A 23898-nucleotide genomic window follows, 5' to 3' on the forward strand; every position below is an offset into this window, starting at 1 on the left:
CATGTTAAATGCGGGCTATATCCGCCATAAAAGGACAGTTATTAAGTGCCTACATAATACATTGACATGATCAGTAACATTTAAAAACGAATTAAATAATTATTACTGAATTTCAACATTTAATTTAAATAAAGATAATTGTATACGACGACATAACATTGGTCGTAACACTGATGTAGCACTTTCGGGCTGAAGCATTAACATAAATATCGGCTTTCTTGATCGCTAGAAAGCCGAAGTCGCAGTAATTACTCTCATCGGTAGTTGTACTTGTTGCGATATCTGATTTAACAAGGCGTCATTTTGTGTTGTTCACATGACTTAATCAATACTTTTTAGGTAATCTCTATTACAATTATCAACCAGTTAAGTACAATGTCGAAAGAAAATTTAGTCTCTTCAAGTCTCCCATTGCAGACACCATATTTCGTGACCAGCTCACTACACGTCCCAACTGGGGCTCGGAGCTAAATTAGGGTTGCAGACAGCATAGAGAAATGAAATTGAAAAACGTAACTTGTTTTTTTTTTTCTAACAATAACAGAAACGGATGTCACTTGTTAAAACGTTCATTCATAAAAGGCGTGTAATCTTTTGTGAAGATTTTTGTTAAATTTTGGTCATTATTTTGCGAGCAGTAAATAGAAGCTCAGTGAAACTTGTGCCCATGCAACTTGATTGCTAAACATGTGTCCATTGCTATTGACTTGTTTGTTCAGACTAAGTTAAAGTTAAGTGAAACCAGAAGAAAGTTTTGTCTTATACAATTTATTGTCTTGCATTCACTTGAAGTTTTATTTTACTGTACATTGTCCGCACGTATCCATGCAGTGCAAATTAAAGTTATAGTAAAAGTTGAAAAAAATGTTTTTCGGAAATCGTTCCACTTCTACGCATAAAAAATCTTAAGTAACAAAAATTTAGCCATTGTGCGCAAAATGTTTCAACTATTCTACGTGGTTTGTTTCATTTTCCTTCTAAACAAAAGGAAGACGGAACTAATTAATTTAAAGATGTAAAGTTTCCGTTTCCTTATTATTTCAAATTAAAAAAAAAATAGTCAAGTTAACCTAGGTAACAAAATAAATACAAGACATTATCTATTTTATAAAAATGAAGAGGGTTTCTGCATTGAAAACCCAAAACTGATGTAGGTAGAAGTTCTCTCTCACACACACTTCAAAAATCAAATCTTATAATAATTAGGCCGGCGATTTTTTTTGGACGCCATTTAGAAGTATAAAATAATAGTCTTAATGTCTTAACACTTGTTATCTACTATCCCTACTATCCCTTTCATCATATTTATAAAACAAATGTGTTTTGTAATTCATGGTAGTTACTACTTACAAGTAAATATAAGGTTATGTATCTCTATCATTACTGTCGTATGCAACAATCACTCATCCTCAGGTGAATGTCCTCTTGGTCTCTTGTTGAGGTAAAAAAATAACAAGTTTCATGTACCTACACGATCGAATATTTTAACTGTAGAACATTTTATATTATGAATCTTATTTTAATGATAAAATATATTTAAATATACTTTGTTATTTTACTAATGTACAAAAACAATTTAAAATTACGTAACGTGTGGCTTATGTAACGATATAAGTATGAATAAAAGGTTTCTGGAAAAATTTTACTGACTTCAGTCCTTCCAATCTGTTTCATTTAAAATACAAATAGGTCAAACAAACATGTATTTGTGAAACAGTTATTTTATTCTTGTTTTCGGACGAAATTGATATGTGTAGTCACGTAAAATAAAATAACTCTATTTGAAATTTTGTTTGAAGTTAAAACGCGTTGATAATTTGGTAATAGATTATTTATTCTAAATAAATTATTATCTATTGCCAGTGCCGCTAACCAAATCAATGTATGTGAATGTATTTGGTTTTACTATCTGTAAATAAATTACTACTGTGAACTGAATTCCAAATATTCACGTGCTCGCACGTAATTGTAACCTTAGCCTGTATTCAGTATTCACTAGTTACACGTTAACATGTGTAACAGTGGTAGAGCCCGCTATTACATCTTTTACACGAATGGGCCGCCTGGTGCAATACTTCAACCACATAGGAGACACGCGTCAAATGGACTTAATTCTCAGTTTCGTCTGATGAGCGTTCCGTAAACTAATTTTAGATCTTACGTAAAGGAAAAGGTTCTTTCCAAACTTTTTGTATAAGAAAAAGATGGGAAGTGGAATTAGATTGAACGGAGACAGGGACGCATACATAATATATATAGAGAAATAAATATTATGAAAACATTCAGCTGGTACTCGTTTAAGTATCTAGTTGCAGTAGAAAGTTTAATTAACTAATACCATTTTCACATATTAAATCCATAGGTCTAAGCTGTGTCATTCTTTATATTGCGATTATAATTTAATTATAATTTTAACTCAGGATTACCAGTAACAGGCATTAAATACATATCGCGTACAAATTTACATCGCTTCGTTTTCTTTAGATTATAACCTTATCATATACGAGTATAAAAAAAGATAACTTTGGTGGGCAACGAACCATGCAACTGGGAGTGCATGCATTGTGTATTTTGTTATGGCATCGCATTCAACAATTCAATTTGCTATACTGTGACGTAAAGTGATGTATTGATACGAAACTTTTGTATGGGGCCGCTCGTTCCATATTACGAAAAGATAGTACATTCTACTATAGATCATTTATCGTTATTTACTTTTATGTATTTTAGTCCATTAACACTTAATAAAGTTTTTCCTGCTACTTACAAATCCACAATATCCATTATGTATTTGAGAATTCTAGAATGTATTATGTTATCCGTTAATCAATTACTTTTAGATAACAAATAAATACGTTACTAAGTAGGCAATAAAAGGAAAAAAAATCACTCAAGCGTAGTCAAACACAAACTATTTATAAAACTTGAGTAGATTAGGTACTTGTATTTATCATTTACATCTCTTTTTACAGAAAACAACAACAACAACAATTCTTTAATACGTAAATTGTTTTTACAGCGAGAATACGACTTAGCTAATATCAGTCTTTTATTGCTTTCAAGTTAGCGAGAAATTACTAAAACTAATTACTATTAATGTTAATTCTGTTTTCTTAGAAAATTAATAATAAGTAATAAGTAATCAATCTGTTACAAACATATACGATGAATAAAGCAAATAAATCAAATTATTTAAACTTCTTCGTTTCTTCAGTCAAAACGACTAGATTTGTTTTACGAGATCATTAGTAGTCTTTTTAATCGTTTACTGATTTTTTTCATAAGTACTACATTTTTATTGAGATATAAGTCCTAAAAATACCCATGACATAAACTAAAGCCACAAGACACACCATTTGCTAATATTTATACATTCATACCTTACCTCGTTTAGTTATACTTTTTGGTACATAAATAATTTTGAGGAGTAAAACTAAAGTATGTTTAAAAAGTACTTATGAATTCTTTTTATTATAATTATTTCAAAAACAGACTTGGTTAAAATGATTTAATTATAATGAAAACATATAGTTACACCATATCATACTCGCACATGCCAACCGAATGGCGAATCCGCCATTATAATACAAGGCATCGTTTCTACCAGACGCGAACTTACACTCTTCATGCCATAATTTTGAATTTTGAATTTTGAATTCAAAAATTCAAAACTCTCTAGAAAAGTATCGTATAAAAAGAAAACTAATTAAAATTCTATTTTCAAATATGGAACAAAATAGTTAATTCAAAAGAATCGTTCCTATTAAGAGCAACTTTGTATTCGACTCACGAAAATAGTTTTTATAGTTTCCGCTCGAATGTCGTATATGCGTTGAATACCAAGATGTTCTTCATCTATATGACCGTTAACATACGTCGGTTCGCGAGCGGTCAAATTGACGGCAGAAATCCCGATCGATGTTAACCATAAAAATATTAATAAGGAGAGACCGCTCCACCACCAGCAATTACGGAGTGGGTTCTTCTTAATTGGTATTGGAATTGAGAAACTCGTTAGAAGCGATGGTTTTTATTGGAACACGACGTACAGATTTCTATCGGGGCGACCGCGGCCGACTGGTCCTTCGAGCCCGACCAGTTCTACACGGCAGACAGGCCGGCGTTATGTCGGGGCGAGACGGGGGACAATCATTATTTAAACGATACATCTTTCCAGGAAAAACGGGAGATGATTATAATTTTTATGATTGAAGGTTCTTTACAATTTGCCGGCCTACTTCAATTATAACGACATAAAAATTGGGAGACCGAAGATTAAATAATCGTTATGATTTTTTATACGAAAACGTTAAGGATAATGAATGTTTTTACTGTAGTTTATAATATATGAATAATTAACATTTTGTTCACAGACGTAATCAAGACATAGAGGTGTTAACTCTTGCGTATTACATTAATCGAAGCATTCGCGTGTGGTCGGGAATCGAATGTGCGGTCTAATTGCCAATCGCTACAGGAGAGTAGTCCGACAGGCTCGGCTCCCTTTCACCATGATGTAGTAAATCAGGCGGTTATGTTCGCCTTTACGACTTAGTAGGCGGGATAAATCGCGGAATTTCTATCAAATGCCAACGACGCCCTTAGAAGAAAGTGAGAAAAAGGTCTTATAACGTTTGCCAAAGATAAAAATGATCATTGAGCTGCACGCTTGCATCACAGGCAGATGAAATTAAAAAGATGCGAGTCATTAAAAGATGGTTATTTTGCTCTTTTCCTACTTTAAGTGTCGACACAAGATATTTTTGTTTTTATTAATAATGTCACTTTCTCAGCACTAAATACTTTGTCACCCGTGTATCTAAGACTTTTATTCCAGATATCAGTAGTTTTATAAATTGACTCTTACTTACAACATGAAAGCGGTTCAGACCCACGTGGTAAAAATGTTATTACATGCACACGTGGTTAAAATGTACAGACATGGTAGGTACAACTCGTGCCGTTGACAGAGTAGAAAACAAGAAGTCTGGGTATAATGAGAAAATTTTAATTTCAACGTGTTTAAGCGTAACGCATTCATTAATACGCCGTCACGAAACAATACAGAACGTTACGTTTTGTTAGAACAAATGTAGAGGTCAAGATGCGGCGGATTGTTAGTTAATTTATAAATCAAAATCAACTCGACTGTGAAATGAACCCATTAGAGATGGTCCGAGGTCCATTATACTATCGGTCTAGGTTCATTTAATTTACTTAAATAACCTTACCGCAAATTGATCAGCTTCATTCATTGACCTCGTGGTGTTAGAAATTTTACTTTTCTGATTCTTTACAATGATATGAAGAGCAACTAGCTTTTGTTGATTGAGACCGAACTCTACTTTTTATTACGATAATTATTTATATAGATTAAAAATAATTAGTGTAAACATATAAATGTTTTATGAACGTTCACGCTCTAGAAACTGTAATACGAATGTTAACCACAAATAGGATGTGAATATTGCAGTTAACCTTGCGGCGGTGTAACTGCTCCCCGAATTGTTTGTTGTGCACCTTCCGTCTTAATGCATAACAAATATTGTACCGTCCCAAAAAAAATTCGAAAAATAATAAATAAACCCTGCAGGGCACATAACAAATTGTTTTAAAATCGTCATCAAAGGTTTTTTGTGTTTATTATAATTGTAGCGGATATCGAAATATTTATTACTTCTTTGTCTTAACTAGTGATGGTTTCCTGAAATATGCATGAATATCCCATGCAGGTATTAAAACGTGCACGTCGTTATTACGGGAAAATTGATATTATTGTTGTTTTTACTACATATTTGACTATTTAAAATTGTTTGGGGAACAACCAAGAGTTCTTTTCTAGCAAAGAAGATAAATAACGAAATAAATGTAAAATTAACTACATTTACATAACGGACATTCTAAGGAAGGTAAATTTTCAACATGTTATGCTTTCTTATGCTTATGTAGAAAACATTTTAAATGTTTCTTCTCGCTATTAATTACATTATATTTCTTTTCACAAATCATTGTAAGTAATACAAAATTTATTTACATACGAATGGAATATTTCGTTTAATATCTCATCGTATAGAATTCCGAGTACAATGCATTTCTTTGTATCCTTTGAGATAATCGGTTGAATGCAAGGCACGCGGCGCACGTGTATGAGATCGAGAGTGGAGAAACGTGAGGCATGTTAAAACGATGTTTTCTAGCTTCCATGGATATTTAAGAAAAGACATAAGTACAGAAAACATTTCGCATGTCTTGCAGCTGTCAGTTTTTCCGACTCGGAATCATGAATTTGCCTCCAATTATATGGTGTGAGGTGCTCTTACTGTTTTATCATGTTGCTTAGAAATTTGATTGCTTCAAGATTTCTGTTATTTCAAGCGAGTTCAAGAATATTTGTTTTTGTCATTAACTTCGAATTGTTCCTTGTTATTTGATGTTATAATTAAAATTATCTGCGTTCACTAATAGTTTGTAAGATAAGCTTTTTCTGAACGGAATTTAATCGTAAATTAGGAATGCTTTTCTTTGGATTTCACGGATGTAGTTAAGTCTATTTTTTATAAAAAGTAATTAAACTATACTCAGACAGAAGAACATGCTTACAAAATTGTATTATTACAAAATAATGTCTCCGGTGTCGACGGATTGATTTTCCATATCTATAATAAAAGAATGTAGCAAAAAAAGCGAAAAACTTACGTTTTGATAAAAGCAATTTCCATCCGGTCAACATTTTTTAAATTCTTAATAAGCACAACTATCACTAAAATTTAAACTATCAGCAACAATTTTTAATTAAATGAATTTTGAAATATTCAGTCTGAAATTTGTGTCCATTAGATTCACTTAGTGTTTACGAGAGCGCGGTTTTGCGACCGCGCCGATGCCGCAATTTAGTCGTCATGCGCGTAACAAACACAGCCTGCAAATACGCGCCCGCGCAACACCTTCGTACCTATATACCGCTAACTTACCTCCCGACAGGCGCGCACATTGCTACAAGATCACCCAATCAATCAAAACATAATTACCCAAATGTAACACATTATGTAACGTTTCCGGTTTACTTACAATGACATTGCAAAAAATAAATTTAGTAAGTTATCGTCGCCCAGATACCATATTTCAGTTTAAAAGTAACTTATCAGTATGTTTTTATTGTTGACCTGCAATAACACTTTGTATTTTTTTTTAATTACACAAAAGTGGTCACAGTATTTTTTTCCATTTATTTAAGGAATACTCATGTAAGTGTTACATTAAGTATTGAATAAAGATTTGAATTTAGATCGAAATAAGAAAGTAGTGTTGGTACCATTCATTAACATTTATTACACAAGCTTCAACTCCTAGTTTATTTCCTAGTAGTTACTAATTTGATATACTTAACCAAAAACCGAAATTAACTTTACAATACTTGAACTACTTATACCCGTTTATAATTTTACCATAGAATTAAGTTGGTCAACTTAAGCGATCCAAGCATAGTTAATAGCATTAAGCAACAAGTGTTGCACTAATTGCAGTTGTCACAGAAGGCGAGTGAAACCCGGCTATCAGTTCAAGGAACTCGGGCGTAGGAAACTTCCATGGGGACAGATTACGGACCCGCACCCGCGCGACTGTGATACGTAAAAATATATTAAAAACCATTGTCAATTATTGAGGCTTCGTATTTGATAAAACATAACATTAAAATATGACAGCAATAATCCTATAAGTTACAAATACAGAATAACTTAACTGCATCTAAAAATTGCACATTAACTTAAGAAGTAACTTCGATAACGATATAATATTATTCTAGTAACTATAGTGTAAAGATAATTATGTTTATTTGCTGTATTAACATTTGTATTTTGTGAACATATTGAACATCTCGGCAATCAAATAATGACATCTATATTTAGGATACAGTTGCGGAAGTTTTCATTCGCTTTTCTAAATTATGTAGAACTATTAAAAAAGCGACAGTAGAAAGTATTGAAATGTAACCAAAAAAACTTATTTCGTAGTCTTGAAGTAAACAAATAAAAGTGCTGATAAATGGAATTTCCCGCTCATTTTCCAGCTGATGGAATAAAAATGAAGCTATTTTATAATTTAATGGCATTGTCACGTGTTGAGATCCTTTATTTCAGATTAACTTGGTCCGATTTCCGACATACTGAGGCGCGATTAAATACATCTTATTACGCATTGATAGCATTAAAATCTAATCATCAAATTGGCCATTATGTTACGTTTACAAATACTCATTTAATGTTTGTTTAAGACAGTTGTGCTCGAGCGGACAGATATAAGCGGGACGCTACATAGGTTATTTATTTAATGACAGGTGCAGTCGGGATTGTCAGGTCTAAAGACAATATGTTTTTTGGAATTACATTTTTTTGGGAACCACTGATAATTTTAGAAAAATCTTAACTATTATGGTAACTATTTGTGTAAGTGAAGATTAAATACATGTCTAAGAGAATATCCAAACTGTAAGGACTCGATTGAAGTACAATAATAATGAAGTACTGGCATTGGATTACGTAGCGTTAATCTTGTCTTAAACATTAATTTATTTTTGATACTAAAATCTGTTAATTTGTTTAACATTACAACGCTTTTAAAGATCGCATATCTTAACCTAATGTACATATTTACTGACAAATTTAGACTCACACTTATAGGCGTATATCCGTTACGTCTTCTCAGAAAACATGAAATTTATTATGATAACATGTTTTTTAAACTTTGTCCAAAAACATGTTATTTAATGTTAATAGGAAAATTTTTGCCAAAAGTAAATTAGTATTTGAATAATTTAATATTATGTAAAACACAAGTGTTTCTTCTATTTTCAGATATTTAGAGTTAAGCAGCGAGAGCTGATCATTACTTATTTTGATCGTTAACGTCAGAGAAAAACCATTCGTATAACTATTTATTTATCTAATTATTTCCCTTATCAACTAACAAATCCCACATAATGTTAAGACTCATCTTCTGAAATCAAAAAATGTAATGCATTCGACAACTGATTGTGTGACATAAATATAAACTAGGATCGCAAAGATAAACTATCTACTTATGTATATGTTAATTAAGGCAATAAAAACCTTGAGCCGGTTTAAAAGAAATAATGTGGAATAAAATTAAAATGTAACTGTATTAATTTATATACTAGATAGATTATTAACCTTCAAGACAATAAGGAATTGAATTGAACATATAACTGATGCTTTATTTATTGTCGTTGTCAGTAACTTACATATTTACAATCGCCTTTTCTAATTATTTTCCACTTAATAACCACCACAAAGGATGTTGAGCAGGATTTATTGATATTTATAAATGAGTCCAGCGCTGGTTAACTTAGTTCTCATGGAAAACATTTGGAACGAATTTTCCGCCGTCAGTTTTTTCGTTAAATTATGAAACAATAAATATCTTCAAACCTTCGAAAGAAAAGCGAATGACCTTATAAAAACTTCTTCAAACTAAATTGACCGATTTCCAAATGCGCGTTTACACATTATGAAAAAAATCTTACGATGAAAGCTGTTTATGATGATGTCCATGACTTCAGGAAATTGATTATGGAATTGACAGATTTGTTGTAATATCAATTGAAGCACGTCTTCTCAATTCCGAAACTCTATTGCAGCCACACAAAAGTTCGTGCCGCGAGTGTTGACAATGCTTAGCAAGAAGTCTGTCCCATTTGACAGTTTTTGTGACGAACTATATAAAAATTGAATCGGCGTGATTAAAGAATTTTGCAAGCTATGTGGTAACAATGCCCGACGGAATATTGGATTGTAGTACGATTTCCTTTCAGAGACTGCTGTTATCGCAAGGTTAACGCATTGACCCTGGCTACTGACGTGGATTCAAGTCAATAGCTCAATCTATTTCGGGATCTATTGAGATCTTACTTTTTTCACATAATATTACTTATTTGCAATTGCTTAATTGTCGATGTGTAAGGGCAGCGGTCGCTTTGCTAATTCAGCAAATTCAGGTGGTCACTTGTTCGTTAACCTTCTTATTATATAAAACAATAACTAAAAAAACTGCAGTAGTATAACCATTTAACAAAAAATGTTTATGACTATTTTAATTAGTAAATAGTAATTATTAATCTTTATGACCGGATGCACTTAACACATTGCACGAAGTGAAAGACAAATCTTCAGTTAATAAATGTTCCCAAGATATCACAAATTATATTCATGTGTCATGTAAAGCGTAGGTTTTCGCTTCGTAATATATGTACAAAAATATCCTCATCTTTGATTTTTCAAACTAAATGTACAGGTTTTTAAATAGGTGTTTTCACAATAGAAGCCTACGGTCATACACATGGATTCTTCAAAAATTTCCATTCGACCAGACAAAGGACTAGCAGTTTTGCGTGACAAACGACATTTATCACAGCCATATGTCTTTATGTTTCTGTAAATATTGATAACTCATCGGTTCATTACTAAAGTTTTAGGCGTGTGACAGAATTTAACTGCCAACTTCGTATTTACTTGATCTATAGAGTATCTGCTAAGCACAACAATAACGGCATTTAAACAATTGGAAGCATAAATCTTCTTTTTATTTCAGAAACCTACGACATCCTTCGAAACGCCAGGCTTAAAGTTGTTGATATTTTGTTTCATAAATATTGCAATTTTATAAGACACAAACTGATTGAAACTAGCTTTGTATAAAGACCTAATCTGTTTTTTTTTACATGCCGTGATCACGAGTTTTTACCCAACTAGAAACGTTTCACTTTTGGTTTAATGATATCTAAACAACCTTCGTACTGAATGTAAATTGACAGATATACGAGTATAATTATTAAACAAAAACACAATTTTTAATTAGATTGTGTATAATTTAATAGGCTGTTAAATTCCTTAACCTAAAATTCCTCAGTTTTATTGCCTCATGAGGTATGAGGACTCTATATTTACGATTCGCGTATTTCGAAAGACAGAAAGAATTAAAATGATTTTTTGAAAATAAAAAAGGTTAAAAATAAATTATTTTCAAGTTTGTTTTCAAAGTTGTTTTCAAGTGTCATGGTATAAAGGATTGATTATTACGCGTCACGGGAAAGTTTGTGCTATTAAATCAATTAAAAATGATGAAGACAGTAAATAAGAACGTAATTATCAATAGAGAATAACCGTATACATCATACGTGAACCCCATTATTAATTACCGAATATGAATCACTAACAAATAGTCGTGGTTTGCTATAAGATGATAATGATTATACTGAGAAAAACCACAAGTAACGTGCTTTGAAAAATACATTTATGTAAATTATTTACCTATGTAAACCTTTTTATTATAGGATCTAAAGAAAACAGTACAACAAAATGTAGTTAATTAAGTTTAATATGTAAATCATGTTTATAATTGTTTGTACACGTAAAAACGAAGTTATTTTACGGTAGTTACCATCACCAATTCGGTACTTTACTTGGATTGTTTATAAACAGGAAGAGAATCTGAGAATGTCTAAGATCTATTCACAATTATTTGTAACTATTACGAGTATGTCCAGTCTAATAATAAAATTATGTTAAAGTTTAATAGGTTATGATAATAACGGTGCAATAAAATAAATAAATCATTGCCTAATAAATAAAAGATGCATATTTAGTACATACTTTAGATTATAAATTTTATTCTGCTTAGATGGTGTGACTGAATTATAAAGTGTAATTTAAAATTAATCTATACAGTTTATACACGAGATAAGGTATCGTGTATGTGTCGAATTGCCCAAATAAAAAGATTTAATAGGTTCAAGTTGCGTATAAGGTTGTGTTCAAATCAAGGCACGTTTTTAAATTCAAAGTATTTAGCGCGGCAAAGTGTCGCGTGTGGAAGCGTTTGCGCATACCGATAGTGTGGCCGCACCTTTCACTCGCCGCTAGTGCAAGCTAAGATACGACACTGATTACAATTATCCAGTCCTGTAGAACCATGTCTTTCATTTTATTCAACTTTGTTAATTCAGTGGACTACCTACACCGGTATAAGTGGCAGTGGCAAAGTTAGCAGGATTTATGATACGTGTCAAAAATAAAGTTCATTACTATAAACTATTTTACTAATGTTCATAATGAAATCGCATACTATGTAGGTAATTTAGTGGCAAGAAATGGTCTTATACAATTAGATCTACTTACTCCGTGCATCAATATAATCCCAAAAGATAGAGTTCTAACCAAGATTGACTAACGAGTTATTACAGTCTGCACAATGGGGTGACAAAAGACCGACCGAAAAAAGTTAATTTTATAGTAATTTTTCTTACTTTAAAGCGAAAAAAAGGTATCGAAGCTAAAGTAAATTGGCTTTAATGTTGGAAACATCTAACATAATTGATTCTCTTGCAGGTAATAGCGGGCTACCTAACCGGTCTTGTAATGTGGAAAGCCGGCGCAGACTGCCTGGCTGCTAGCTGACCACACGTACTAGCCTAACCACTACATATTAACAACATCACTCGCGGTAATGTGTTAAGACATGATTTAAACAACACAAGCCTCAGGTCAGATTTAATTTGGTTAGATTAGATCCTAATGTGACCGACTTTGCATAGTGTCCTTTTAACTTTTAAAATTGTTTGTAACCGGTACCGCGAAATCCATAGCCAGAATAAAGCAAATGGAAATTTAACTATCCCAGTATCATTGAAATTTTACTCAGCAAATCTGAAACAGAACAAGGATAAGTTGAAGAAACAGTCTCTGGGGAAGGCCAAAAAGTAAGACCAATAGTTATAAAAATATAAAATATAAATACGTTGTTTTGTTCCATACAGTTTATCTTCTTCCTCAAGGAAAAGCCACAGTAAACAAAATTGTGAGAGCCACAAGAAAAAACGAGATAAAGTTTTTATACTGCAACATTGTCTTGAGTACCTACTGATTAAATCTAAAAATACAGAACACCAACACATGGTCATATGTTCAAAAGTCTTGCACTTTGGTTTTGTAATTCTTACCTTATTCACCTTTTGGTTGTGTCAATAAAATAAAGATTTATGAAAATACTACAGTTAATTACCCAGTAATTAAAAAGACATTAATAAAAATTGCCGCTCATCTCGATATCATTTGTGGTGAGACGCAAATGTTTCATTTTGGCAAATAAACCGCAAGAATTCGAATGAAATTAGAATTCCGTCCGGTTACATACATATTGCAAAGCGGATAAAGCAGTATCCGAATTGAATTTACAATCAGAATCTCTTAATGAACTCTTTGTTATTGGATTCGTTTAGTGAATAACTAATTGATTTTTGATAGACCTTCATTGAAAATTAAATAAAGGATTGAGGAAATGTACAATGATCATAAAACAGGGATATCCGATGGTATCCTTATACACGACATACATAATGTTAAAGACGATTATGATTCATATACTTGAAGATTTACTGTTAATTTTGAATGAGCAAAATTAAATAAAAGCTCGTATGAACCAATACAAATAATTTTAAGGTAGTCATGGACGGACGGATTTTTGCAGTAGAGCCGGAATATAACGCTTTTAACTAAAATTGCTAAGCTTTACAAGGCCGCGGATAGAGCTTAGAAGCATTGTTGAATTTGTACTGTGACAATCTAAGTTCTAAAATTAAACATATCGTGTTGTTAAAATATTAAGTGAATGTCGCTAAGCATGTTGTAAATGGAACCACAAAAGCACGTGATATTAGAGGGTTCTAGTTATTAAAAGCTCAATTAATAACTTTACAACCTTTGTAGAATGGCGGCAGTGATTGGCAAGTGCAATACAAAAACATCGCTTCCTCATTCTAAATTTAAATCGAGATCATCGTCCCTCGCCACGGTGAAGTGGAGAACAAATTCAACTTTTTTTATAATTGAATCTGTGGCCAATGTAATAGAAACTTTTTTTTTATCTTATTCCTATTATACGCGATTTTTTAATATAGTTAATAAAATTTAAAAATAACAAACGTTCAAATATCAAACCCAAAATATGAGATCAGGTGTTGATAAATGTCAAGAAAATGCAATGGATATGTATATACATGTACATAATTTGGACGACTCATTAAAGTACAACTTTTTTCAAATATCTTGGCGTTCGAAGGTGGATATACTACGCAGTGCGCCTTGTACGATTTTCCGAGCCGCTAAGATATCTTAAAACAACTGTACTCAATTTATAGAAAGTTACTCATATAAACAAAACATCTGCAATTTTCAAGTCCAGATTTACATATTTTTATGAGTTAGTAATTGCATTGTAACTTAGTGCTTATTATTGTCGTTACTTTATTAAAAAAAAAGAAATATCGCATTGCGTTCTGGCAATTAACATTTTTATGAGTTTTAAGAAGAAACGAAAAAATATTACATTTTGTTTTATTCAACAGTTGTAGAAAATTTAAAATGTATTTAATACCGCGAGTACTACTTTATCTGTGTTTATGTATGGTTATTAGTAAATATTTACATCAAACCTATTCCCACGTAGATAAGTATGTAGACCATTAGTAATTAAATATTACTAACAAGAAACTCACTAATTATTTAATACGGCTCCGTTTATTTCACTGGAATTCTTTTTTCCGAAGTTTACCTGGGGTGCTACAGTATGCTACGCTACTACGCAACTGTGTGGACCAGTAATACGCAAACATCATTTATTTCCATACCATTCCTTGGAATAGTCACACTAAAACTAATATTAACTTCTACACGGTACTCAGTAGTGGGTATTGGTAGTAGTTGAGTAATGATATTCGGTAAGGATTGTCTAATAAAATTTGCCTTAGCGAATAGAAGATAATATGGAGGTCGCAACCGTTAAACTATTTTATCTACCGACCTATGTGCATAAGCAGTTAAACACAAAAATTATTATTATTGCTTGCTTATTGTTATTGCATTAAGAAATCGTCGATTTCATTTTTCAGATTGTTTTTAATTTACACACAATTTATCTCTTTTAAACATATCTCTTGTATGAATCATGTTATGTACTTGAACTTACTTAACCTTACTACAATTGTATCATAGATAAAAATATGTTACTACTCACCTCTTTGACATAATGGCTTCTTATTTGAAGGTAGTAACGGCGAATGTTCACAGGAGTCGACACTATTGCTTTCAGGTTTACTAACAGATTGAATAGATAAAAGAAAATGTTCCAAAAATTTCATTATAAACCGTAACTTTTCAAAAAAGTTTTTGTCTGTTTTTTCAGTAATTTATTATGTTATCAATAACTTGCACTCTCAACCACGAACATAAAACAACTGTGACATGATATTCTTGCCCTGTGTTGCATTAATTTAACTTTGTGTACATTGATAAAATTTAAAGGGCACAATCAGTACATACAGTGCAGTTAGCAACATTATAACTTATACTAACTATGGAAAATTACTTATCCGATGCTAGAAATAGTAAACAAAAAGTAATTAAACACAACGATAATGTCTACGCTTCTTAAAGTCACTAATTACAAGTAACTATCTATATTGTTTACTTTGGATCCAAAAAACTCGTTTAATTCATAATGTCTTTGTGACGTTGTAGGTTAGGTAAATATTGTCAGAGTCTAATGAACCATGATATATTTAATTCTGTCGATGTATATGATATCATACGTACACATTGAGATATGAACTATATCCATACCTATAACTATATACTATATTTTACATACTAGTTACATATTTTTGTTATTCATAATAGGAAAAATACCGTAAGAATAAGTAAACCAAAGACTATAGAAATGTAGAGCAAATTATCAAATTGTTGAGAAAGGTAGTTACTTAAAATGTCTATGTAGATAATAAAAATACGAGTATAAGGCAAAAGCTTCCCTCTGTACAATACATAGTTTTAAATCTTTTCCGAATGTCGTGCAATTTTGATATGCATTATTCATAAAGACTACTTGAATCCACATTTGACTGGAAATTTATCTACAATTTGCTTGCGAACAAACATAGTTTTATGCTTTTCGATTGGGCTTCAATACAATTTATTGAATAAACATATTTTTATGCCATTTCTTAAGAAACCAAACTACTTTACGTCATTTAATCTTCGATCACCATGAAGGCAGTTCTAGTACTCATAGGCTCGTTTTTACTAAAAGCCTATGCCCTCAAATCTGCAGATATTATTGGCGATCTAATTCAATCTATAGATGGTCCCAAATCAATTATAGCTGTACTATGTACTTCATCTTGTGAGTAATTATGAATAAATTACTTATGTTGTTTTTCTTCTGTGGAAACTGTCTAGATAAAGCTGGTTATTATCAACTGTTCCATTGCAGATAAGAAAACAAAATTGTTTAAATACCTTAAACAATATGATCAACAAATATCTATGACGTTTTCAGACGATTTCGAATCTATACCTTCAAACCATTTAATGGACATACACACACTATTTATTGCGGATATGGGATGTAAAAATGTATCAACATTTTTGAATAAGGTAGATTTAAATATTTAAGTTTTTATATGTTATTTTTCATTAAGTATAGGTGCGTTTTATAACTATTTTGGCATTTAGTGTGAACAAGCAAAATATTTCCGATCGCCGTTTCGATGGATTATCTTCAACAATGAAGACAATAAACTTAATAAGCAAAGCAGCATTATACCAATAGCTATTAATCAAATTAAAATTTACCCAGATACAGAAGTGATTAACGTTAAAAAACTTCAGAACGATTGTTACGAAATATACTTAAGTAAGTCTATCCAAATAACGTTTGTACTTTGCATTACTTCTTTTCACTAAATCCACAATCAATAATAAACATAACATTTATAAAATGTTTCAGTCTACAAAGTTGATGATAATAGTGATTGGAAATCTGAACTCTACGGTGTCTGGAAATTAAAAGATAGATTACAAAAATCAGACAAAATGATTCACTCCAGATCTATTCGAAGACTAGATTTGAATACACATGAAATTAAAGTTGCATTTGTTATTACTAACAATGATAGCTTGCACCATCTCACTGATGGCATGTGAGTATTTTCTGCTTCTATAATATGTATAGCTTTAGATTAATGTGTCCAACTCCTAACGATAATAAATAATGAATTCCGTTTTAGAAATGATCACATAGATACTATAACAAAAGTGAACGTGCTCGCAACAAATTATTTGTTGGATTTCCTCAATGCTAGTAGGAAGTTTGTTTTCGTCGATACATGGGGCTATCCAGATAATAATACATGGAATGGTATGACTGGTTGTTTGGCCCGAGGTGAAGTGGAAATCGGAGGTAAAATGTGATTGAGATATAAAATATTGGAAACTGATCAAAAGCAAAATAAATGCCGGCTAATTTGTTCAAATTACAGGATCTCCGATGTTCTTCACGATGGCTCGATTGCCTATAGTACAGTTCATTTCGAGCCCTGTCCCGTCAAGATCTAAGTTCGTGTTCCGGCAGCCGAAGCTTTCTTACGAGAACAACTTATTTCTTTTACCGTTTCGTAACTCTGTATGGTGCAGTATTGGCGCAGTTCTCTTTTTTCTATTCTTGGCATTATTTGGGGTTGCATTCTGGGAATGGAAGAGAAATGATCATAACATTGATTCGGTATGTATCTTTTACATTTTATATTCAACCTTTTTTATTTGATTTATCTTTATTAAAATTGTTTTAGAGAATAAGTGATGCGGGAACCTTACGAGCAAAGACATCGGATATTGCAATATTAATTTTTGGAGCAACATGTCAACAGGGTAGTCCTGTGGAACTTAAAGGTTTTAAGTTAAATATTTTCTTTAATTTGTAGGCATCATATGACATAAAGATTTGTATACTTCTAAACAAATCAACATTTATTTTTCAATTGTCAATATTATTGATTTATTAGCCAGGTATTTCCCGCAGGTACTCTAGGTCGTGTGGTGCTGTTGGATCTCTTCTTGACGGTTTTGTTCCTACACACTTCATTCTCCGCTAACATAGTTGCTCTTTTGCAATCAAGTTCATCAAGAATTAGAACACTGGAAGATTTGCTCCAATCGCGACTGAAATTTGGCGTCCATGATAATCCTTTCAACAGACATTATTTTGCGGTTAGATATCGTTACTTCCGTTCGATACCTGCTTTTCATATAACTATCAGTGTCCGATGATAAATTTGAAAATGTGCTAGACGCAATAGGCAAGTTAGGCGACAAAACATAACTATTTAAAAATTTCACATTTCTTTTTTAAAAAGTTAGGTATCAAGTGAATAGACTCATAGTACGGCTTGTAGATGGTATTTGTGTAGTTTTCCTACTTATTCATCAATTTGTTTATTATTTTGCCAATTATAGACTATGGCCGAACCGATAAGAAAAGCTATTTACGATACAAAGATTGCGCCTCCCGGTGAGTCGCCGCGATTTTTGTCAATGGAAGATGGAATTCAGAAAATACGTCAGGTAAAAAACTGTTGCAAATAATCAAAATAATGATACGTTCTGCTACATTTTTTTTTACATTCCAGGGACTTTTCGCTTTCCACATGGAAACCGGCGTTGGTTATAAATTTGTGGAAAAATATTTCGAAGAGGGGGAGAAGTGCGGCCTCTACGAAATACAATATCTACAAGTCGCAGACCCTTGGATCGCTGTTCGTAAAAACACTCCGTATTTGGAAATGTATAAAATTGGGTAAATATTATAATATTATGAATTTATGATTTGAATCCTATCCATTGGAGACAGTCTTCAGACTGCTTTTTGCTTTAGCAAAATTATATATCTATAGTTACTCCTCAATAATGTGATAACATTTAACTAAAGTGAATATATTTTTGTAAATTTGTACAAGCTTAGAAAAATAACTTTCAGAACTAAACGAATAATAGAACATGGCCTGCAGTACAGAGAAAATCGTCGTTTGTATGAACGTCGACCTACATGTAGTGGAAGTGACGGTAACTTCGTGTCTGTGAGCATGGTTGACTGCTATCCGGCGATACTAGTGTTGTCCTATGGCGTCCTCATCGCAGTCTTTATACTCCTTTTTGAGCTTCTGTACCGCTATAAACATAATATTTTTAAGGTTATTCGAAGGAAAAAGTAGCCATTTAATGTATAATTTACTTAGAGCCTTAGAGAATTTATTGAATTTTAATAAGAACGTTTGGTTTGGTTATAGAATAAATGTAATATCTTAAAATTATGAGTGCTTATTTATAAAGGGTCGAATCATTGTCGAGTTTAATGAAAATATAAAATCGAGATTTATCGCAAACAATATCAATTGTTTAAAAATCTAACAAACTCGAGCGTCAATACATTCAAGTGTTTATATTACGTTACTGTAACAATCCTAGTAATTACTTATTCGTGTGAGTAACATCTTTAACATTAACATGCAATTATTTCGAAAGCATGTCCGATATTGCAAGCTATTGTTTCCGTAGTCACGTGCGACGTTAATTAACGAGAGGATAATGGGAACAATTATGTCGGAACAGAAACGCCCAGGCGTTTATCGATAGAATAGGAAATGCAATTGATTGTAAGACGAAACCAGCAATTACTTTTAAATGTATTTTCCATTACCACTGTTTGAAATACAATGACACGTTCAGTGGATTTAATTCAGCAATCATAGAAGTACATTAACTATTTGTTAACAATGGATTTGCTAATGAAAATTATTATCATTATCCTGCTTATAAAAGTTAAAAATATTTCAACTACATTTGAAAATGATACGAAAATGATTGTAGATGTTATTGATTCTTTTGAAAAACCAACTGATATTGTCGCTAAAATCTGCTGGAATAAGTGTAAGGATTTTAAGTTATATTAAATCTTTAGTAATATCCTATTCTGTTTCTTAGTTTATATAATATTTACTAATGTATAAGTGTTGTTTAGCTCAAAAATTAAAACTAATACACAAGTTGGTTGTATTACAATCAGCAAGAAGAATAAGTTTTATGCCAGGTAATGAAATATGTAATGATGGAACTACGAACGAAAAATTACTTATCATAGCCGATGCAAGTTGTCCTGATTTCCATAATATGTTATTGAGTGTAAGTATAGTTAATATTTCAAAGCTACCGACAACATAGTTAGTATTTAGTAAAGTGTACTGGCTTTACATATTTAAATATTATCTTATTTGCAGGCGAATTCATGTAAATTGTTTAGAAGCCCAAATCGTTGGTTTATCTTTGGAATTTCCTCAGAAATGAATAAAACATTAAAAGAACAATTTGATCAACTCGACGTAAAGATTGATGCTGATGTTTTATTTTCAATCAAAGATCAAAACGTTTTTGATTTATATATGCGTAAGTAAATGGGTTTTTGTTATATCATCACAAAAATAATAGTGTCACCAATATCTTTATTGCATTACGAGTACATGTTACCTATATACGTAACTATAACAGCACTAAATGTTTGCTTTGGGTAAGTACTTATAACTAAATGTTAACGCTCTTTACTTAAGGTTCTTCCCTTACTATTTTATCATAAAGTATATTATCTTACTTGTTAATATCCGTACGATTTATGTTCTAATATTTTTTACTGAATGCTTAAATTACATAGATAGTTAAGGCAATATTAAAAATAACTACACTTTTTTCATAAAATATGTTAAAACGTAAAATAAAATCTTTTCTGTCTGTTTTTAGCATATAAAATTGGACCGATTAACAAAGGATTGAAAATAGAATACTTTGGAAGTTGGAATCAAAGACGTGGTCTTGTTAAATCAAAGAATATGCAAATATCTACGGCGATCAGGCGAAAAGACTTGCTCGGCGAACCTATAACGATTTCCACGATAATAACTGACAACAGAACCAAATCAGAGCTGTATAATATGAGGCAAGTTGCTTAAATTTAACCATAAAACACACATAATGATATTTTTAGTCCACATTTTGTCAAAAATCAAAAGAATTTAGAGATAACCAATACTTGCCAATGTTTAACAACTTATCGTCAACAGGAATATTCACAGAGATACATTGACCAAATCGAGCTTTCGTCAGTATATGCCAATTTATGATTTCATAAATGCAACTAAAGTGATTATGTACGCGGACACATGGGGCTATTTAGTCAACGGCACTTTTAACGGTATGGTCGGACACATGGCCCGGGGCGAAGCTGAGCTGGGAGGTCTGTGGTTGTTTAATTATTATGACGTCATCTGACATAACCTAACCATCACCGTCTTATCATTTTCATACTATCTGTTGTTTATTTTAGAAGGTAAATGAGCAAGTGAAAACATTATTTCGCTTATGTAGTAAAGTACCCTGTGCCCATAAACATCTGCAACAAGTTGAAAGGGTTGCTTTCTCTTCCCATGCTTTATTAATAAAATAGTAGGAATAGGATAATAACGATATTTGATGTTACAGGCACTTTAGTGTTTATATCGCGGGAACGATTGGCGGTTTTAAACTACATGAATTACCCTGGTTCCCTGTCGGTAAAGTTCGTGTTCCGAGAGCCATCTCTCTCCTACCAGCACAATTTGTTCCTGCTGCCATTTAAACCGATTGTCTGGTGCTGCATCTTAGCGCTTGTATTTATATTAATATTTATTTTATTCCTCAATGCAAGATGGGAGAGTATCAAATCACAAAACGAAGACATGGTAATTTAATTATCACAATGAAATGAATATTTTTTTGAGTCACAAAATATACTCAGACACCAGAGAAATTAAAAAACAACTTAATATTATAGAAATAGTATATTCAAAAGTATAAGAATCCTAGTCTTGTATGGACAAAACCCACACTAACATTTTTTTAATTAAGTATAAAAATTCCTTTTGCAGTTAGACAATACATTATTAAAGCCGAACATAAGCGACATAGCAATACTGGTGATGAGCGCAATATCGCAGCAAGGAAGTTCAACGGAACTGAAAGGTCAGTCATTGAAATGCACGATGCGTAGGTCATTTACTGCCTATGTCTGGTACAGACGTTTTAGGCCATGACGTGTACGTTGTTATTTGATTTGTGTTTACATTTGTCATGTACATTTTCCGTGTACTATTCTAATTCCACAATTCATCTCTCATACAATGGTTAACGGTATGTTCGTTCATTCTTCGGTCTTTCGCTACGCTTCTATCCGTCCACATTATTAGTCACCACAATACTCCCTTCATATCCTAATGCAGATAATACACTAACCTCTTGTTGCTTTATGTGTCTGGAGACTTTTAACATTTGCCGTGTATATTTATGCAGGCGCTTTGGGCCGTGGTGTTATGTTCATTCTATTCCTGGCGTTCGTATTCCTGTATACATCATACTCGGCGAGCATCGTCGCGCTGCTGCAGTCCAGCTCGAGCGCCATCCGCACTCTGTCGGATCTCCTCGACTCCAGATTGGAACTGGGTGCCGAAGACACACCGTATAATAGACATTACTTCCCGGTACATTTGAAAGTTTAGTACAATCTTTTAGGTATTAGGAATAACACAAGAAGTGTAATAGGGTTTATCGTATTTAATTTGCAAAATTGTTTCAAATGGTATGTAATTAAAGAGACAACGAAGTAACCTGGCAAGGCAAGGCCTTTGATTCAAGTAAAGTAATCATAATTAGTAATAATGATTGCGCTTAACAGATGAAATAATAATTAGTTATATTTCAAAACATCCCGATTTCAGACAGCCACGGAGCCAATTAAAAAAGCAATTTATCAAAACAAGATAGCTCCTCGTGGATCAAAACCTAACTTCATGAAGTTGGAAGACGGTGTTCGAAAACTTCGAAAGGTTGATTGATTTTTTTATTTGAAAATGTTGTTGTTTATACTCTGTAAACTTTTGAAAGTGAAGTCTAGAACATCCTTATCGTTAAAGTCTAATAAATCTATAATATCTTTGGCTTTGTTTTAAGGTCGCAGAAATATTGAATAAATTACCCCAATGCTATTATTTGTTTTAGGAGCCTTTTGCTTTTAATATGAACACTGGTAGAGGTTATAGGTTGGTGGAGCAATATTTTTATGAGCATGAGAAATGTGGTCTTCAAGAAATATCTTATTTCCCTAATACTAAACCTTGGCAAACAAGTCGCAAAGATTCTTCTTATAAGGAAATTCTTAAAATTGGGTAAGAGTAAATTAAAAAAAAATATTATCACTTCAATATTAATGTGCTTAAAAATTATTCTGTTTTAAATAAAGTAACAACCTCTTAATTTCCTAAACGTCCTTGCTTTTTTCAGATCGTTCAGGAGTCAGGAGCACGGACTCAACATGCGTGTTAATAAACAAGTGTTCTCTTCGAAGCCCGCGTGTATTGTTAAGGGCGGGAACTTTGGCTCCGTCAACATGGTCGATTTCTACCCGGCCGTGCTTACACTCATCTACGGAATGTTATTAGCCATAATTATTTTGATTTTCGAAATATTGGTACATCTAAAACGAAATAAGGGTATTAACCCGTAAATAAACCGAAAGTAAAATACATAGAAGTATAGCAACTTTTCACTTTATTCAGAGTTTTCGCTTTATTTTATTTCGGTTTGCGTCGAGCATTATTAGTTTGAGCACTGATTTGTGAATGTAAAATTGATCTTGAATATCTAGTTGCATAGCAATAAGGCTGCTCTTGCGCAAATCTAGCAGTTACTTAGTTTTAGTTTCCTATTGTATTATTTGTGCAAAAGAATTAAAAAAAAATAAGATCTTTTGGTTTTGCTAAAACTCTGTTGACTGAAAAGAAAAGTGCTTTAGGTGTGTTTCTATTCAAGAGCAATAGCGGGAAGGATATGACATCCTGCTCGAGTGCAAGGCTACAAGGGTTATTACATTGTTACAACCATATTGTGATAGGGAAATGTTTGGTTATGTTACCTATCC

The 23898-nt window shown here is 32.2% G+C and overlaps 2 protein-coding genes across 2 annotated transcripts; both read left to right on the forward strand.

Moving 5' to 3' along the window:
- Window positions 1-5861: 5861 nt before the first annotated feature.
- Window positions 5862-19114, forward strand: LOC106107219. The gene is made up of 11 exons (XM_013287984.1): window positions 5862-5909; window positions 16405-16502; window positions 16581-16761; window positions 16855-17047; window positions 17135-17307; window positions 17387-17628; window positions 17696-17795; window positions 17926-18113; window positions 18360-18467; window positions 18533-18699; window positions 18880-19114. Exons 2-11 carry the CDS (start codon window positions 16437-16439, stop codon window positions 19112-19114), a joined length of 1653 nt encoding a protein of 550 aa, XP_013143438.1. The 5' UTR covers window positions 5862-5909; window positions 16405-16436.
- A 1653-nt stretch (window positions 19115-20767) lies between these two features.
- LOC106107220 lies at window positions 20768-23808 on the forward strand. Its single transcript, XM_013287985.1, has 8 exons — window positions 20768-20886; window positions 21011-21183; window positions 21429-21667; window positions 21854-21947; window positions 22275-22462; window positions 22700-22807; window positions 22980-23146; window positions 23262-23808. Exons 1-8 carry the CDS (start codon window positions 20780-20782, stop codon window positions 23482-23484), a joined length of 1299 nt encoding a protein of 432 aa, XP_013143439.1. The 5' UTR covers window positions 20768-20779; the 3' UTR covers window positions 23485-23808.
- Window positions 23809-23898: the final 90 nt, after the last annotated feature.

The sequence above is a fragment of the Papilio polytes genome, unplaced genomic scaffold (assembly GCF_000836215.1).
Source record: "Papilio polytes unplaced genomic scaffold, Ppol_1.0 DF822067.1, whole genome shotgun sequence".
In the NCBI taxonomy this organism is placed as follows: domain Eukaryota; kingdom Metazoa; phylum Arthropoda; class Insecta; order Lepidoptera; family Papilionidae; genus Papilio; species Papilio polytes.

What these genes read in the sequence shown, in the direction of transcription:
- LOC106107219 (XM_013287984.1), top strand. Translation starts at nt 16,437, where the DNA reads ATGGACATACACACACTATTTATTGCGGATATGGGATGTAAAAATGTA. An exon ending in CACCATCTCACTGATGGCAT is followed by an intron (nt 17,048 to 17,134) that starts GTGAGTATTTTC and finishes ATTCCGTTTTAG; the next exon opens with AAATGATCACATAGATACTA. An exon ending in TAGTCCTGTGGAACTTAAAG is followed by an intron (nt 17,796 to 17,925) that starts GTTTTAAGTTAA and finishes TATTTCCCGCAG; the next exon opens with GTACTCTAGGTCGTGTGGTG.
- LOC106107220 (XM_013287985.1), top strand. Translation starts at nt 20,780, where the DNA reads ATGCAAATATCTACGGCGATCAGGCGAAAAGACTTGCTCGGCGAACCT. An exon ending in AAGTTCAACGGAACTGAAAG is followed by an intron (nt 21,948 to 22,274) that starts GTCAGTCATTGA and finishes ATATTTATGCAG; the next exon opens with GCGCTTTGGGCCGTGGTGTT. An exon ending in AAGGAAATTCTTAAAATTGG is followed by an intron (nt 23,147 to 23,261) that starts GTAAGAGTAAAT and finishes TGCTTTTTTCAG; the next exon opens with ATCGTTCAGGAGTCAGGAGC.